Genomic DNA, 17,442 nt, shown 5'->3' on the forward strand with positions numbered 1-17,442 from the left:
GAGCTGCGGGCGCGTCCCGGGGGAGCTGCGGCAGCGCCCGCCGGGAACCGTCCTGGAGCCGCTGGTTGCCGTTCGGCTCATTGTTTGGTCCACAATGAGAAATCTAGGAGCAGGGTTTTGTTGTGCTTGCTTTGTTTGTTTTCCCCCTGGTGTCGGTGGCGGAGCTGCGGGCTGGTTGGTTTGGGTTTGTTTGAGGGTTTTTCGTTTTGATCTGGGGTTTAGCGGGATTGGTGATGAGCGAAACTCACTGTTGAGGACTGTTACGATCTCCCTGCAGTAGGCAGAACTCGCATGCCAGCTTGTTGGTGTGATGAGAACGAACTTTTAGATTGTACAGATGATGTTTGCTTGAGTCAGAACCTCTTTTCTTACGAGGTTATTACAGGGGACATATCTGTGAAATGTATATACCAGCTGGGCTTCTGAGCCCTTAACTGTCTCTTCTTCCCTTCTCATTTCAGACGAGGGGAAGATGCTTTTTCTTCTTAACATTCTCTCCCAGCACTCTGAATTAGAGATTTATTTGCAACGAAAAATCAATTAGTCCTAAATTTATTCATGGATTTCAGGTCCAGCGATCAATGCAAGTCCACTCAGTGGGCTCAGGGGGACCCAGTTCATCCCAGTTAATGTGTCTGAAGGGGAATTACCATTGATGCTGTTTTTTTCCCCTTAGGTCAGAGATCAGACCTTGCTGTCACGGACTGCGGCAACCAGGAATGACTTCACCCTGCAGCTACCCAAACTGCACCTAGAGACCTTTGCAGTGGAAGGGCTGAAGGGCAGACCAGAGGTTGTAGCATTTCAGGTCAGAGTCTGAAATAATCCTGTTTCTTTTTTCAGCTGGACTGCTCTGGGTGTGTGGTAAACAAAAAGCTTCAAAACTATTGCAGTCAATCACGATATCAATTGCAGTTGAACGATAAATAATTTCCAAATGCACTCTTTGATAAGTTATTTCAGAGATGATACAAACTTCTAATCTTGCAGTTACAATGTTAAATAACTGACGGGAATGTGAAAATGGAAACATGTAGATGTTATTTTTGAAAATTAATAACGCTCTGTTCCATCCCCCTGTTTCCTCCGCCCCTTTTAAGCAAGACAAATAAAATAAGGGGGAAAAAAAAGACAGGCTTTTAAGTAATAGAGGGTTTTGAGCATTCCTAAATTAAGCATAACTGATATTTGTAATACTTAAATGTAGAAGCTGTTTTGTTCATCTATGTATAAGGACTTGTATCATTCAAAATACTGATTTTGTTAGAAGGAAAACGGGGAAAAAAGAAAAATTAACTGAAAATGTACATGCTTTCAGCTTTGAAAATGCATTTTGTACCTCCTTACTGTTTGTAAGTTTGTTATGTTTTACACACAAACTGTCCCTTAGTCTTTATAGAGATGCAGAATCACTTCATTTTTGTGATACATTATTCCTAAAGGCAGAACATTTTGTTTTCTCAGTGAGAGAAAGGCAGAGTGAGTACATGGTTCTTTAATTGTGCTGTTCCATGTGAATCAGAGAGAGGAAAAGCTAGTTGTGCAAACTGCAAGGGCCATGCAAGTATTGCACAGTGTGTCTACTTTTCTGTAGCAGTCCTTTTTGATTTATTGTAGATTTTCTGTTCTAGGTGCAGTATGTAATTGCAGGAACAGGGTCACAAAATCAAACATTCAAGAAAGACAGATTCTCATCCGGACATTTCTCATGGTTGCCATCTTGCATGCATGGGTTTTGATATGATAAAGATAAAAATTATATCTGTATTATCGCATTATTTGCAAACCAAAGCAGTAGTACATAGTACTTGAGACTTTTAGTTAGGACAGCTGGACATCTCTAGCAAAGAGTAGAGTTGCAAATGTTTCCCCAGTACAGCGATGATCCCTTTAAGGCTGTGCAAAAGGTTCCACAGGTGGCATCTTTTCCAAGAAGCTGCTGTAGGCAATCACCAGCTTTTAAATACTGGTTTTCTAATTTGGTAGCCTATACAGCGATAGCTGTGAGTTTGTTTTTTTATTGTCCCATCCCCACTTCTGTCCTTTTTTAACCTCAGAATGATTGTAGAAGCACTTGCAAGACTGCCTGTTCCTTCCTTCTTTTTAACAAGATGAAGAGAAGCAGAAGAAGTTGCATTTGACATTTGTACAGAGTGTTTGTGGAATAACTAACAGAGAGCAATATATGCGCTGGGTAGCATGGTGGTGCAGTATTGTAAACATACTTTTTGTTCACCCAGCAGCTCCAGTTACATATGGTTACCCTTTACATGCACAAGCAGCATCAAGGGTTCACAGTCTATCTCACTGTCCAGTTCCTTCTCTCCTTTTCCTCTCCTTACCTTGTCTCTAGTTAGATAGTGCCTGTTTGTTAACCTTCTAATCATGTTATAGAGTTTTGTTGTAAAATTTCCCTTTTAAAGCTAGGAGTCAGCTAATTGACTTTAATTTCACTGTATTTAAAAGTATATTAAGGGCAATCCTGCAATCTTGAATGAGGTAAGCAGTGAGAAGTGTCCATAAAGTGATTACTTACTGAAACCAGTGTAATTGTTTGCATGCATGGTCCATGTTATAACTGCTGCTATTATATGTGCTTTATACTTAGTCTGTGCCAGGTACATTCCAGTTAAAGGCCTTATTGTCTCCAAGTGTTAGACATAAGGAGTTTTTTTCCAAGTCTAAATTTATTGCTATTTGATGGCTTCCTCTTAAAAACGGCATAAAAATTAAGACCTGCAGTTAGACAGTATTATGATTGGGATGAAGCACTGGCACAGAAAACTGCATTGTTTAATTTTTATTATTCCTGCATCCAGTTTGTAGTAGATGGCTGGATTCAGTAATTAATAATAAACTTATAACCATTGGATCAATGTATATAATTTTTCATTATATGAGAGTTCCCCACAGAGAGAAAGGAAAAAAGCTTGCATATTTGTATGCACATGCACATCTGCATAGGTTATCTTTTTTTTTTCCAAATTTTTTTCACATAGCAGGTGTCTCTTAAAGGTGTTTTGAATGAAATCTGCTATTCTTAGTTTACTTGGTGGGCTCAGCAGCGTTAGGGACCTGTATTCCGTGTTATCTGGAATACGGGAAGTCTTAGAATTTGTAAATTGCTGTTATCTCTATATGAATGTTTCTTAGGAAAAATACGCTTTCTTTATAGGAGACAAGTGAAAAGAAGATTGGCATAATGAACTTAAGTTGCTTGACTGTCACTTGCTATCAGAGATTTGCTTTTTTTGTGGCATATTTAATTAATCATCTTGTAAAACCAGAAGGTTGTTTTATCTAGTAGATGGACCTGACATTCCAGGTACTACTAATGTTTACAGGGTTGATCAGACAAGCCCACAAATAAACCCCTTGTCATTCCCAAATGAAAAAAATGGTTAAACTGTATTGGAAATGGTATGCATCTTGTAAAGAACGTGTTGTACACTCTAGTGACAGACCTTTAGCTAATGAAATTAAGTATTTGGCACACAAAGTTCTGTGTATCTTCTCCAAAGCCTGCATTTTATGTAATGATTCTTGAATTGCAAACATACATAAAAGATTGAAATGTAAGTCATTCAACAAGGATATCCTTGCACTAACTTTCTTCTAAAGCCCCGAGCAAGTAGTGAAACTATGACCAAATTTCTAGGTGTTTGTTTTGTTCTTGGAAACTGTAACAAAAAGTACCAAAATAGTTTGAAAATGTCACTTCAGTTGGATAACTAATGGAAAAAGTGCAGTATCTTGAAGAGTGGAATGATATGATTGCTAGAGCTTTGAAATGCTCTCACCTGGTTTTAATAGCCATGAAGGATGTTATGTCACAAAGTTAGTTTGTAACTTACCTAGGTTTAAAAGTGGAAATTATAGTAGTAGTCACAAGCACCTGAAACACGTGAGGATTTAAGGTATGCTGTGCTGGCCATACGTGAATGTTCCCACTGCAGACAAAAGGCGGAACATCCGCAGCATGTCTGAAAGAGATACTTGTGGCTGTGTGATGAGGCAGCCGCTGATGTTCACATGTGGTAGCTGCCTGCAGATGTGAAATTAGGGAAAGGGTTGTAGTTTTCTGTGACATGGGAACTACCTTGACCTCTGTCTTCAAAGTCTCCATTTGCATATTTTATTAATTGGCCCTATTAATTTATGGTGGTTGCTTTTGATCAGTATTTGGCATGGTAGGCCTCTTACTTCTTTGGTCTCTGGTTGCTAAAGAATATGACTTCTGGATGTTGATTTAGAAGAATACCAGTATTCACAGGTGAACTTGTATTGCTGTTTTACAGGATTTATATGAATTAAAGAATCCAAATGGACAAGTTTCGTGAGTGACTTTAATGAGGATATGAATATTTAATGCATTTATGTGGTGTATGAAAAAGGAGATGTGAGGATGAGACTATAGGCAGGCTTCTAGTATAAAAGCACTGCATATATATGTATTTTCAGTATTTATAGGTCTTAGAAAAAAGCATTTTTTTTGTTTGCTGCCCTTCTCAGATGTAAGGTTGTCCAGACTGTTGAGAATTCCTTTTTTTTGTTTGTTTTTGTTTGTTTGTTTGTTTTTTGTTTTGTTTATTATAACCAAGGACTTGAGTAGGTAAATCTCTGTTTTTCATTACTAAGCTCTCCCTTAATTCTGAAAGATACTAAACACTTGTGGTGTACTTTCTCTGCTTGAAGTTGGTTTGAGATGGAGTTCTCACTTTGTCATGTCTCTCTGTCTCTGCGTCCCTCTCCTTTTTCTCTCTCCCTCTGCCACACGAACTTGTTTGCTGCTGCTGCTGTCTGTCCACCTGCTCTGCGTGCACACCCTCCACTGCTCGTGTGCACTCTCTGCTGCACACATGCTCTGTGCTTTGTGCACACTGCTATGCATGCACTCACTCTCTGATGCTCTTTCTCTCTCCCTGCTGTGCCTGCTCTCTCTGCTGAATGCACACTTGTGCTTTCCACTGGTCCATCTCTGCCTGCTGCTCTGCTTTGGTGTCTCTCTCTTTCACTCTCTGCACCTCTCTCCATATCTAGCTTTCCCATTCTGGCTCTATCTCGCTTGCTCTACCTCTCTCTCTTATCTTTCAGTTCCCATGGGGCCTCTGGCTCCCTCCCTCTCTCTCTCCCTGTTCCTCCCACCCACCCCATCTTGTCCCCCCTCTCTTGCTCCCCCTCTTTCTCTACCTTCAGCATGAATCCATCTGTTCATGCAGGTTTAGGAAGTTTTGAGGTAATTTGAAATGAAGGGTACAGTAATAATGTAAACACTTACAGTGGTGGTAGTACTGTAGTCATATACTGACCTATCTTCAGGGTTAGCATACAATCATTATAAATTTAAGAAGGAGTAGGTTGTTACCATTTGTTTTATGTAAATAATATGTTCATGTAAGATTTGGCCATGCGTTATCCGATTGCATATTAGGTCCATTTTTTCTAATTCATTGCACAAACGTAAATGTAGTTTGAAGCGTTAGGATCTTCTTAATTCGTATTTATTTTCACTAGGTCATTAATTTTAGATTTATTCTTGATAGATTAAAAGGTAAAAAAGATGCATAACTCTGCTAATGTTTTTTTTTGTCAAAAAATAGGATCCTAGAATGGTTTGGGTTGGAGGGGACCTTAAGGGTCATTTAGATCCAACCTCCCTGCCGTGGGCAGGGACACTTGCAACTAGATAATCTTACTCTAAAACCCATCAAGTCTGGCCTTGAACACTTCCAGGGATGGGGCTTCCACAGCTTCCCTGGACAATGTGTTCCACTGTCTCACCATCCTCACATTAAAGAATTTCTTCCTAATGTCTAATATAAATTTACCCTCTTTCATTTTGATCCATTACCCCTTGTCCTCTCACGACAAGATATCTCTCCCCAGCTTTCCTGTAGCCCCTTCAGGTACTGGAACGTCACTATGAGGTCTCCCCAGAGACTTCTCTCCCAGCTGGACAGCCCCAACGCTCTCAGCCTGTCTTTGTAGAAGATGTGCTCCAGCCCTCTCATCATCTTTGTGGTTCTCATCTCCAAGACCTCCATGTTCTTCCTGTGTTGAGGACTCCAGATCTGGACACAGTACTCCAGGTGGGATCTCACAAAAGTGAAGCAGAGAGGGAGAATCCCCTCCCTTGACCTATTGGTCACCCTTCTTTTGATGCAGCCCAGGATGTGGTTGACTTTCTGGGCTGCAAGTTCAGATTTCCAGCTGAAGTTCAGTTTCTCATCAACCAACACCCCCAAGTCTTTCTTCTCAGAGATCCATTCTCCACCCAGCCTGTATTTGTGCATGGGATTGCTCTGACCCAGGTGCAGGACCTTGTACTTGACCTTGTTGAACTTCATGCAGTTTGCACAGGAACTTCTCTCAAGTCTGTCAAGCTCCCTCTGGATGACATGCCTTCCCTCCAGTGTGTTGACTGCACCTCACAGCTTCGTGTTGTCAAAGTTACTGAGGGTGAATTCAGTGTCCTCTCTCTGTCTGGGTTGCCACATCACATGTTTGGAAGCTCTGTCTGGATTGCCATCTGCATCTGGCAAGTGCAGAGGACAAAGCCGGGTGGATACCACAGCTAAGGCCCTTCTGAGAGGGTGATGACCACTAGTGGAACTCACCTCTGGAGCTAGCAGGACAACTAGGCTCTTCCTACATGAACTGCATGTCATGCTCTGGCCGACATCTCATGCTCTGTTTGCCTGCTCTGCTTGCCATGTTCCTTGTTGCTTAACTTTTCCTAGGCTGCTTTTTTATCGGTGTAGGGGTGATTGCCATAGCCCTGGCAATACCCAGATCTTGAGAGTGACTCCTGCAAGTGCTTCTGGCTCCTGGCAGCTGCCTTCTCCTTCTTGTGTTTATTTGCCAATAAAAATGTCTTACCAAGTCAAGAAAGCAAGCTATTTCAGAGGTAACATTCATAGAATCATAAACTGGTTTGGCTTCAGCATAGCATGTCTTCTTGTTGGCTCCTCTATCACTTGAAGAAGGAAAGCATCATCAGTGCATCCCAGGAACCTCCTGGATTGCTTATGCCCTGCTGTATTGTCCCTCCAACAGATATTGGGGTGGTTGAAGTGCCCCTTGAGGACCAGGGCTGGTGAATGAGAGGCTACTCCTATCTGTTTATGAAGGGCCTCATCCACTGGGTCTTCCTGGTCAGGTTGACTGTAGTGGACCCACACTATATATGTCCTCTGTCCCTGCCCTCCATTTAATCCTGACCCATAAGCTCTTGGTTAGCTCCTCATCCATCCCCAGGTAAACCTCCATGCGTTCCAGCTGGCCATTGAAATAGAAGATGACACCCCCTCCTGTTGTCCCCTGCCTTCCCTTCCTAAAGAGTCTGTGTCCTTCCATACCAGCACTCCAGCCTTAGGAGTAATCTTACCACGTCTCCACGACCCCAATAAGATCATAGCCCTGCAGGCATGTGCATGTCTCTAACTCCTCTTGTTTGTTGCCCATAATGCACATGTTTGCATAGAGACATTTAAGCTGGGCCCCTGATGAAGTTGACTTTCTGGCTGGAGTGGCTGGAATTCCTTTGAGGCATTTTACCTGTTGGCTCCTATCACCTCAGGAGTCCTGGCTCATCTCTGCAAGACTTCAAGTGTGCTGCAGTGTAGCCATCCCATCTCCAGGTAACAGGCTGAGTTCACTTGCTAGCACTGTGTCCCTCTAACCTTGATGTGTCATCCCACAGCTTGTCACAGGCAAGCCTGATGTTATCCCCCTCCCTCTTCAAATCTGTTTTAAAGGTCTGTTGATAAGCCTTGCAAGCCTCTGAGGAAAGACCCTCTTCCCCCTTTGAGAAAGGTGAATCCTCTCTGATGCGAGCAGGCCTGGTGCCATGTAGGCCGTTCCATTATCAAAAACCCCAAAATAGTGGTGGTGACACCAGTCACAAAGCCATGTGTGAATAGACTGGCTGCATCTGTTTCTTCCCATGTCACTCCCCACAACTAGAATGAGAGAGTTAAAAAATAACCTGTGCCTCAGCTTCCCCAGTCAACCATACCAAGGTTATAATTCTGTCATTGTATTTTATCCTCTGCATAAGGTAAGTCTTTTAAACATATATCACTTCTGCTATGAGGCTTTCATGGGATGAATTAATTGTGAAATAGCTTCTTGAAAACTGAAGCATTAGTATTTGAACCTTGAACTTACGTTTGGACACTTTTCTTAATTTTTTAAAAGGAGAAACTTTTTTGAGAGAGCCTTGAGGATGGTGCATTTAAATACAAATGCACCCAAAATTCACACACTTATGCATGACAGCATTACAAGAGCAGAAGGAACTACGCACTTCATTTATAGAGGCCAGAATGCTGCCTCCTCTGGAACTGGAGAACTAAAACTAGGTCTTCATTCTCCAGGAGTTCAACAGCATTTGGGTTGTCCTCCTTCCCTTTTCTTCTCCTCTCCAAAAGGACTAATTTCCTATCTAGTGTCAAGATGTGCTGCTTTTAGACTGACCATGAGCCTGCCTTTCAATATACTGTTTAAAGAGAGAAGCAATTTTTTATTAATATGATACTTTGCACATGCACCTTGAGTTGCAATACTCATAAATTATAAGTGGGTGGGATCATCATTAGAGTGGAATGACACCCCTGGAGCTCTGACCTTTTGCAAATTTCACTTTGTCAAAAATAAAGTTGGTGCAGGGCTTAAGAAACAATTATTAACAACTAAGTCAAATCTGAATAACCAGGTGGAGGAAACATAAGATGGACTCTTAATTTCATCTCCTTGAATGCATTCATTTGGTGTCTGGAGTCATGTCTAAATATTTAGAATACATTTTAGGACACTTATTTTAACTGTAATACCTTTAAAACCTCACATTAACTTATGCTCACAAAACACATTTTAAAACATAAGAAGTGAGGCATCTTAAAAATGCCAGCAATGTTGAAAATTTGCCTTTTATAATTTGAATTTCACACCCCTTTGCCTTTCTGTGAGTTAACTGTTAACTCATCACAGTATTTCTTCTAGCACTCTTTTCTGGCCTGTCGTCTAGGAGTTTTATATTGCTGTCTCTATATTCCTCCTTTCCCCCCTCCTTATTGCTAGTCCCTTTCCCTGGCTTTCTCAGCCACTCTTTCACAATTTTTGTTTCTTCCCTTCCATTTCTTCATTCTAATAAATGGAGAGGACATGAAGAACTCCTCTCAGAAGGGTTTGTAGTTAGCTGATACACTGATTGCACCCAAGCCCTCTTAAGTCTTTTGCACTATGGGACTGTAAATATCAAAGTCAGTATCTGTAATCACCAATTAATCAATTACTGAAAGCTGTCTCTTCATGCCTGCGAAACGAATAATTTCTTGTCCAGCCTTTTTCGTAAGCGTTAGTAGTTTTGTAAATACTTTCAGTTAAGATCTGCTGCTGATTATCTTGACTACCATAGTTAGTATATAATAATTTAACCTTTAAGTAACCTTTCCTAATGGAAAATTTTCTTTCTTGACCCTGTCAAGCCGTTGTGTAACTATCTGCCTTTTTCCACTTAGACTTTTTTATGTATGTTGGATGTGGGTAATCTCTTATGAATGATCTGTGATGATACACAAGAAAGCTCTGTAAAAACTGTGTAAAATACTATCTTAATACACCAAGTTTATTTATTTACTTTGCTTCTTTTTGTAATCCTGGGATGGGTTTTCTTCCCTGCTGGTTACCAGGTTGCTGCATCTTATACCATAAGGACTCAACAGGAAGCATCTTTATTGACTTCAGTCACTATTCTTTTATGAGAAAAGTTACTCTAGAGACATGGTGATCACAGTATTTACTCAAAGCTGCCTCACTGAATAAGGGCAGACTTGTAAATGCTGTAACTACAAAAAGAAAGCAGCATTCAATACCAGAAAATAACAAATACGGTTTTCACAGCACCTTGTTTGTTAAGCAGTTTTTTTTGCTTCAGAAATCCTATCTATAAGAACTGCATGGGATTATCTTTGCACAGTATCTTCAAAAAAGGAATAATTTCACCAGATAATCACTGTGTAGCTTGGATGTGGCTATATTGTTTGATAATGTCTGCAGTGTGTACTGTTGTAGCACCCATTTAGAAGCACCACTGTCAAACTGTTGATAATCATGTGTGTTACAAAAGGAATTCTTGAAGGGAATATCATGAAAGATTAGGAATTGTCTGGAGACTTACTTTTTTGTACTGATTCATGTGATTTCACTAAGAAGAAGTGCTGAGCAAGTGAGTCTCAGCAATAGGAGTTATTAAGGCAATAGACTTTATTACACAAGTATCTTAATATCAGAAACAGGATCAAACAATTTTCTTTTCTTAATTATATTTGAACTAAAAAAAAAAAAAGTTCTTCAATTGCTGAATTTTTTTTTAGTCTTTTTCACCTAACTGCTTAGTATTCCGTTATTATAAAATATGTCTCTTTCTGTTTGTTATTCTTATCAAAAGCTTGCAGAGCAAGAAAAATATATTAAATAAAGCACTGTATTAGTGCAATAATTTTGTAATGGAATCAGGGGAGACATTTCTGCCCAGGTATTGCATTTGATGGGCCTTGTTAAACACCTGGAAGAGGAAGGGTTATCTACAACTTGAGCGAGTTTATTATGGCTTAGTGATTTGCTGATTGATTTCATTTGCTGTCAGTTAAGGCTCTCTTAATGTCAGCTTTCTTTGCATAATGCCTTGAAAAAAAGACTGATGAAGTTTTTGAGATTGATGCCTCTTACATAAACTGACCCTGATTTGCCCTTCTGCATGACAATATAAGTGACAGCAGTTAGACGAAAATATAGCAATGAATATGCAACTTAAGCATTAAGAAAAACACAGTAAACCTTTCAGAATATAGAAGTAGGTATGAAAACCAGGCTGTTTTGTTAATTCCACAGTTGTCCTATATTGAATGAATAGACTGGGATAGCATCGCAAGTGGTATTCCCCTGAAGTGAAATTCGAAGAGTATGAGTTTTGAAAGGATTAAATGTTAACCTGTTTTTCACCAAATTCTACCAATTTGCCACAAATTAATTTTGAATTCTGGTGTTTTTTTGGGGGGAGGGATGTGTGAATTGTGGCTCATAAATGAACATATGTTATCTGTGAATATTGTTTTTTTCATTGTCATCTTGCAGGAGTCATAATTAACTACTTTGAACCCATTGTCTTGTTTTTTCAGTTACTGAATTGATTGATGGTCTAGGAATATGTGCTGCTAGAATCCCAAGGTCACAAATTCCAGAGTTTGAATTGGACTGTGAAAAGCATAATTTCTTAGGATTGATAAGGACTATTGCTGTAGGTGTTCCAGGACAAATATGCTTGTAACAGGGCACTCATTTTTAACTAATACTGGTCCACTACACGACATTATAGTCGTCTTCAACTCTTCCTTCACTATGGTCTCTTCCTTCATTATGGTCTCTTCCCATTAGAAGCAAAAAGATGGTAAGAAATGAGGGGGTGGGGACAAAATGGAGAGGGCTAGAGGGTGCTAAAGTAATGGAAAGGGGGTGAACATGGAACTGTTGTGTAAACCTCCATAATAGGTATACACAGCCTGCATGCTGACAACTTTACCTGCAAAGATTTAAGTCTTTCGTGACTATTAAAAAGATAATGTCCATGGAAAGACCTCAATTTTTATATCCTTCTGGAACCTTGATAGAACTTATACTTAGATTCCTGTGGTTTGTTTCCATATCATGGTGTTTTTTGACAAAATTGCAGTTCTAAACTAAAAAGATCAAAAAGGAACAGTCACCCATTCCACCTGTGGGGCAAACTTGCAATGCCCATTTAATGCCTGAAGACTGTAGTTTGGTTCTGTCTTCTCACTGTTCAGAGGCAGATTGTATGTTCTTTTCCAATTGCAGCACCTGTTTGTAGGTCCACCTCTTCCTGATTGTATCATGAATGACAAATACAGATTAGAGAAGCAAAGCGTCATGCCATTGCTGCTCCCTGTAGTGCCAGACTTTCCCTCCATCCAGTTTCCCAGTCTCAAATGAATAACTTTTAAAATAAATAATGTTAATATAAAGCAAGCTAAAGGTTACAAGTTGAAGTTTAAGTTCTGAAGTTTTTACAAATCCTTGCAAAGACCACAGGACAAGGTTTTGAGCAGCAAGTCTCCTACATGTCAAAATGTGATGTTTGTCTGTACCTCGGCAAAGGTCACTAGCCTAGATATTTGATTTGTTCTGCATTTATTTAATGTGAGACTTGCTGCAAATTTTACCTTTTTGGAAAGCGGACTGTGGGATTGAGTACATTTTTCATGCCTAGCAGGCAAACGGAATAGCAGTAAATCTGATTGTTCCCACTTGGAAACACACTGGACAGGGCAAAGTAAAAAAAATAAGACTAAAAAGGGGCTTTCTCAATCTAGTTATGAAATTGTGTGATATGGGGTATTTTATTTATGATCCTATTGTTGAAGTATACTGTATGCTCTCTAGGCAACCTTTAACCTTTAGGTTTCTCCTTTCAGTGTTGATAGAAGCATCCAGTTCTAGAAACAGAATTCAGAAAGTCACTTTATGCTTCTAAGGAATTGGATCCAATTGTTGATTGTTTGCCAGAGACTGGAATGGACTGTAACAGCCTGTTCCTTACTAGCTGGGCTTCCAACCTAATAATTCTAGAAATCTGATGAAATTTAATGAAAACACACTTTATGCATTTCACAGAATCACAGAATTGCAGAATATTAGGGGTTGGAAGTGACCTCTGAAGATTGAGTAAAAAAATCAGTGTCTTCCAAAATATTATCTAAAAAAGCTCATCAGATAGCAATGTATATTTGAATTGCTGGTCCGAATGAGGACAGCCAGAGCTGTACCAACAGAAGAGTTTGTGTCTCCTTCCCCTGGTCTTTCAAGCTGTTTCAAGTGAATAGCTTTCTCAGCTTGTTGACCTCTTGCGGAGAAGAGGCCCAGGCTTCAGTATAGTGGAAACGCACTCATGCACCAGTTTTTAGTGCATCGATTGGGATTTATACCTTTCTGATGTGAGATCATCTGTCATCTATATGACAAATGCTAGGAAGATAAACAGAGTCAGTTGTTCCCAAAAAGGGTTTTCTTCTTCTGTGCATGCATTTTTAGTAGAACCTAGATATTGAGAGGTGACAGGGATAAATTTATTTCTTCTTCTTCCTCAGATTATGGTGGTTAAAAGCAAACTTTGAGAGGAATATATTTTCTTCATTTCATGCTGAACCAAAGGATAGCAAATTGTCAAGCTCAGTGTTAGTACCTTTTCTGGAAGATTTTGCCCATGTTCTCCAACTTTTGCTTTGGAAGGAGGGATGCTACTGTATATGCTAGCCATGAAAGTCAGTATTAGATATATTGTGGTCTTTCCATTTCCTTTGACTCTTGATGTTGCAACAAGAGCAGTTGTCCCTGAAATTTCTAATAGTGTGTTTTCATGGCATAAATCCATAAAGGGAATGCAATTCAGCTTTTCTAGGTCATCACTTTCTGTATAGAGACAGACTGGTGCTTTTTCCTGTGCTGGCATAATGAATTTGTGCACATACCTGATGCTTTGGTGAGAAACCAGAATGAAAAAATTAGTTTGCTATCCAACCTAACAGGCATACTTTAGAGTTTCCTTACAAAACTACAGAATGTTCCTTCCTTTAGGATGAAATAATTATGATTAATTACGATGTAGTCCTAACATCACCAGTTCATAAGAAAAGCAAAGGAAATGGAGTCACTGTATCATAAAACTTTGTGCAGTTTTCTAGCCCCTTGGCTTAATTAGACTTGAGCATTCACCTAAAATATGAAGAGGAAGATTGGGACTCAGTAATAATCATTTATGTATGAGCCACATAGTCACACTTGTCATATTGACTAAACCTGCCAGAGCCTTTGTCTTTCCTAGTAAATGACAACTTCAGCATAGACTGTCTACATCTTTTCCATGGAAAATACAGAGTGGACACATTTCCTCCTTCTAAGCATATGTTAAGTAGTTTATCTAGTTCAGTTTGAAAATATTTTAATACAAAATTGAAAAGCTGCTTCTTATGACCAGAAAGAAATAACCTCTATCTCTTCATGACTCTAGTAAAAATATTTAAGGAAATGCCTATACTGAAACCAGATTTTGTGGGGTGCTAATTTTATTCTCTTGGAGTCAGTGAGAGCCTTTTTTTTCACTGGTGAAAACTTGTTATTTTTTTATGAGTTTCTAACAAGATTCATAAAATTCTCTGTTGCATCTATTTGTAAAACATATTGCTGTACTGAAAATAAGTGAAATTGTTCTTAGTTAATAGAGCACTCTTTTGAACCATTAAAAACCTGTGTTTTAATTTCCTGTAAAATCATTATTTCTACTATATTGGCAAATAGTCGAGTTTGTTTCTCATGTTGAATAGTTTGTGGACAGTATTTCAGAAGAACAGGGATGTTCTTGATGTTCTTCAGATCTTAAATTTGCCTTCCATGTTAATTTGCTTCAGATTTTCCTAATTAGATTAATGTCTGCTTCAGTCCCCTCCTTAAATTGTTCACATACTTATACACCTGAGATGAATCCACTAGATTTCAGACCGTTACAACTTAGTGTTTAGTTAACATTTGTTTATAAAAATAGGTTTGCTTTTATAGGATATCCCATCCATATGTTGGAGTCCCCTAAAAATAAGAAAGAATATGCTTTAAAAAATTGACTTTACTTCTATTAGTTTGGTTGTGAAAAGAGAATTATATACTTCAGCTTTTGGACATATTTTCTGGTTCCAAGATGTCACTCCAGTAGACCAAAAGCAACATCATCCAGGTACAGGCAACTTGTACTTTCAGTTGACAGTTAACTTACATTTTGATGTGAAGCTTTGCTGTCTTGACTCTGCTGCTCAGGACCGAATGTGTGATGGGATGCTGGCATTTTAAAAATAAAGCTGCATCCTGATTTTTCTGTTATGACTGCTAATCCTTAGTTTGGTGGTAGTATATTTGGCTCACTCCAAGCACATTTTCATACTCACAGTTGAGGCACTTTTGTGTGGACTTTGTGTTATTTTCAGTGACTACCTCTCCCTCTTTCTTTCATTGCTATCCAGAACATACATTGTAAGAGAAATCTGGAGGGTACCAGCCTGAAACTTCTTTTAGTTTTTCTGTCTTTCTTGCCAAAATAATTTACTTGAAAAGTCTCTTCCTCCTTGTCATGAACTAGCTTTTAGTATCAAGACTGTGTAAGACGATAGGAAGAGGTACAATGTAGTGGTGGCATTTTCACCACAATTGCAGCTTAAGTTACAAGTTCTTCAGGTCAGCAATTGTTTTTCCTTTACATTTTGCATGCAGCTATACTTAGTGCAACAGACAGTGAGAATGGTCTTTGTGTGTAAATACTGGCAGATAAAAAGATACATTTCCTTAATTTTCATAAGTGTTGATTTGCTTGCGTGGCCCCGATATATTTCTGAGTAGTCAAGCTGTGGGTAGCTCCTTTACTATAAAATCCTGTGGTTGCTTTCTACCTGATCATAGCAACAAAAACATTGTTCTTAATTTATCAGTTTCTATAAGATCAATGTTATTTTTGGAACTCTTACGCTTTGTGGTAATTATCATGGCAGTTGTTGTTATGCTGATCTCCTGTGGTTTCCAGTAGAAGCACATTCCCTTCAGAGCTCCCTTTTCAGTTTTCTTGTAGAAAGTCATGTCCTTAACTCTTGCAGATAATCTAGGTTTTTATTTAGAGCTTCATTCCCTTGGGCTACCTTCTGAGACTTATGGGGTAAAGTAATTGTTATTGAAGCAGTGGGGATAGAGGTAGGCCCTGTGTGTGGCACTGAGTAAGCTTTTGTTGGGGGAAAAAAAAAAGTTGTAAGAGAGCTGACCTGCTTGTTGGCACATTTAAGTTGTGCATACCATGCTTGAATGGAACCCAACAAAAAGTTTAGTGTTGAAATGAGATACAAGTGGAACAGGTCATTAAAGAAGTGCCAAACAGCTGTAAAAGTGCAATTTTGCTGAATGCTGTTTCTCTTGAGGGTTTTTTTCTGGTGCCTGGGAAGCTGCTGTATTTACATTGTCCATTGATATTGCCACTAGATACTTTGGACTATAGGTCAAGGCAGCCAGAATGGCTTTTCAAATGTTAAAGTTTATGGGGGAAATTAATTTTAATCCTTTCTTACCCAAATATAGCTCTCTTAAATCTATAATAATTGTCCTGAAATCCTGCTTGTGAAAAGAAAAGGTAATTTAAGGTTTTTTTTGTTCTCTGGATTCCTTTTAACCAATCTGATTTATGTCAGTTTGAAGCAAGGCATTAATGACAGTAATTCTAGAGCATATCCAGTAGGCATGCTGAACTCCACTGTGTGGAGTATTGTTTTCATACCAGTTGCTTTCCCTTCAATTGCACTTCAGCCAAATTCTGTACCATAAATTAAATTTTTAGTCCTTTCATATTCTCATCATTTTGTCATACTAGAGTTAATATTTCTTTCTTTTGAAATGCATTTATTATTCCTTCTCTTTTTCTTTTCCATCTGTTTATATATTTTGTACTTAGGTAAATTTACTACCTGCTAACATTCTTTCTAGTGGAAGAGCTTCCTGAAAGGAGAACCTAACAGTCAAATGTTGGTTTTGAAAAAATACATATATTTTAAGCACGTTGTGTAAAGCAGATGGTCTTGTTATTCTGGATGCTGCATCTGATGTTACAAATGCAATGTTTACATTATCAGGCTGTTTTTGATACTTTTTAATAAGCATAATTTCACATAAGTTCTCCTTACTTTAAATTTGTTCCCTCTAAACAGAAGTACAGTTCTCTGATAACAGCAGACCAGTACAATCGTGAGGTAATGGTATAATGTGGGTATAAAAATAAAGAAACTGATTCTTATTCACTTGCTATTTTATTTGTAACTTCAGAATAATCCAAAACTTTAAATAGAAATTCAATTCAAAGTTGTTTCTAATAAATAAAAACTGTTTTGACCTGTTTTTGGTCTTGTTAATCATGCACTGTGAGCAAGGGGGACAACATGTACAGTGTTAGACCCAAAGACCTGTAGGCCAGTGAGTCCCACCTCCATGCCCAGCAAGATCATGGAGCAGATCCTCCTGAGGTCTCTACAAAAGCACATGGAAAATTTGGAGGTGGTTGGTGATAGCAAACACAGCTTCATGAAGGGCAGATAATGCTTGACAAATTTAATGGCCTTTTATGATGGGGTCGTAGTATTGATGGGCAAAGAGAGAGCAACTGGCATAATCTACCTGGACTTGTGCAAAGCATGTGACACTGTCCTGCGTGACGTCCTGGTCTTTAAATTGGAAAGATAAGGATGCAGTGGATGGACCATTTGGTGGATAAGGAATTGGTTGGCTGGTCCCATTCAAAGAGTTGTGATCAACAGCTCACTGTCCAGATGGGGACTAGTGCTGAGTAGT

General features: G+C 39.0%; 1 protein-coding gene across 1 annotated transcript in view; it reads left to right on the forward strand.

Moving 5' to 3' along the window:
• Positions 1-17,442, forward strand: part of CCDC171 (coiled-coil domain containing 171) — a 144,349-nt gene that overhangs the window by 114,412 nt on the left and 12,495 nt on the right. Inside the window, exon 22 of the mRNA XM_010001935.1 lies at positions 677-808. Coding sequence (XP_010000237.1) covers positions 677-808 — 132 coding nt within the window. The remainder of the gene's footprint in view (positions 1-676; positions 809-17,442) is intronic.

The sequence above is a fragment of the Chaetura pelagica genome, unplaced genomic scaffold, assembly GCF_000747805.2.
Source record: "Chaetura pelagica isolate M959 unplaced genomic scaffold, ChaPel_1.0 scaffold345, whole genome shotgun sequence".
In the NCBI taxonomy this organism is placed as follows: Eukaryota; Metazoa; Chordata; class Aves; order Apodiformes; family Apodidae; genus Chaetura; species Chaetura pelagica.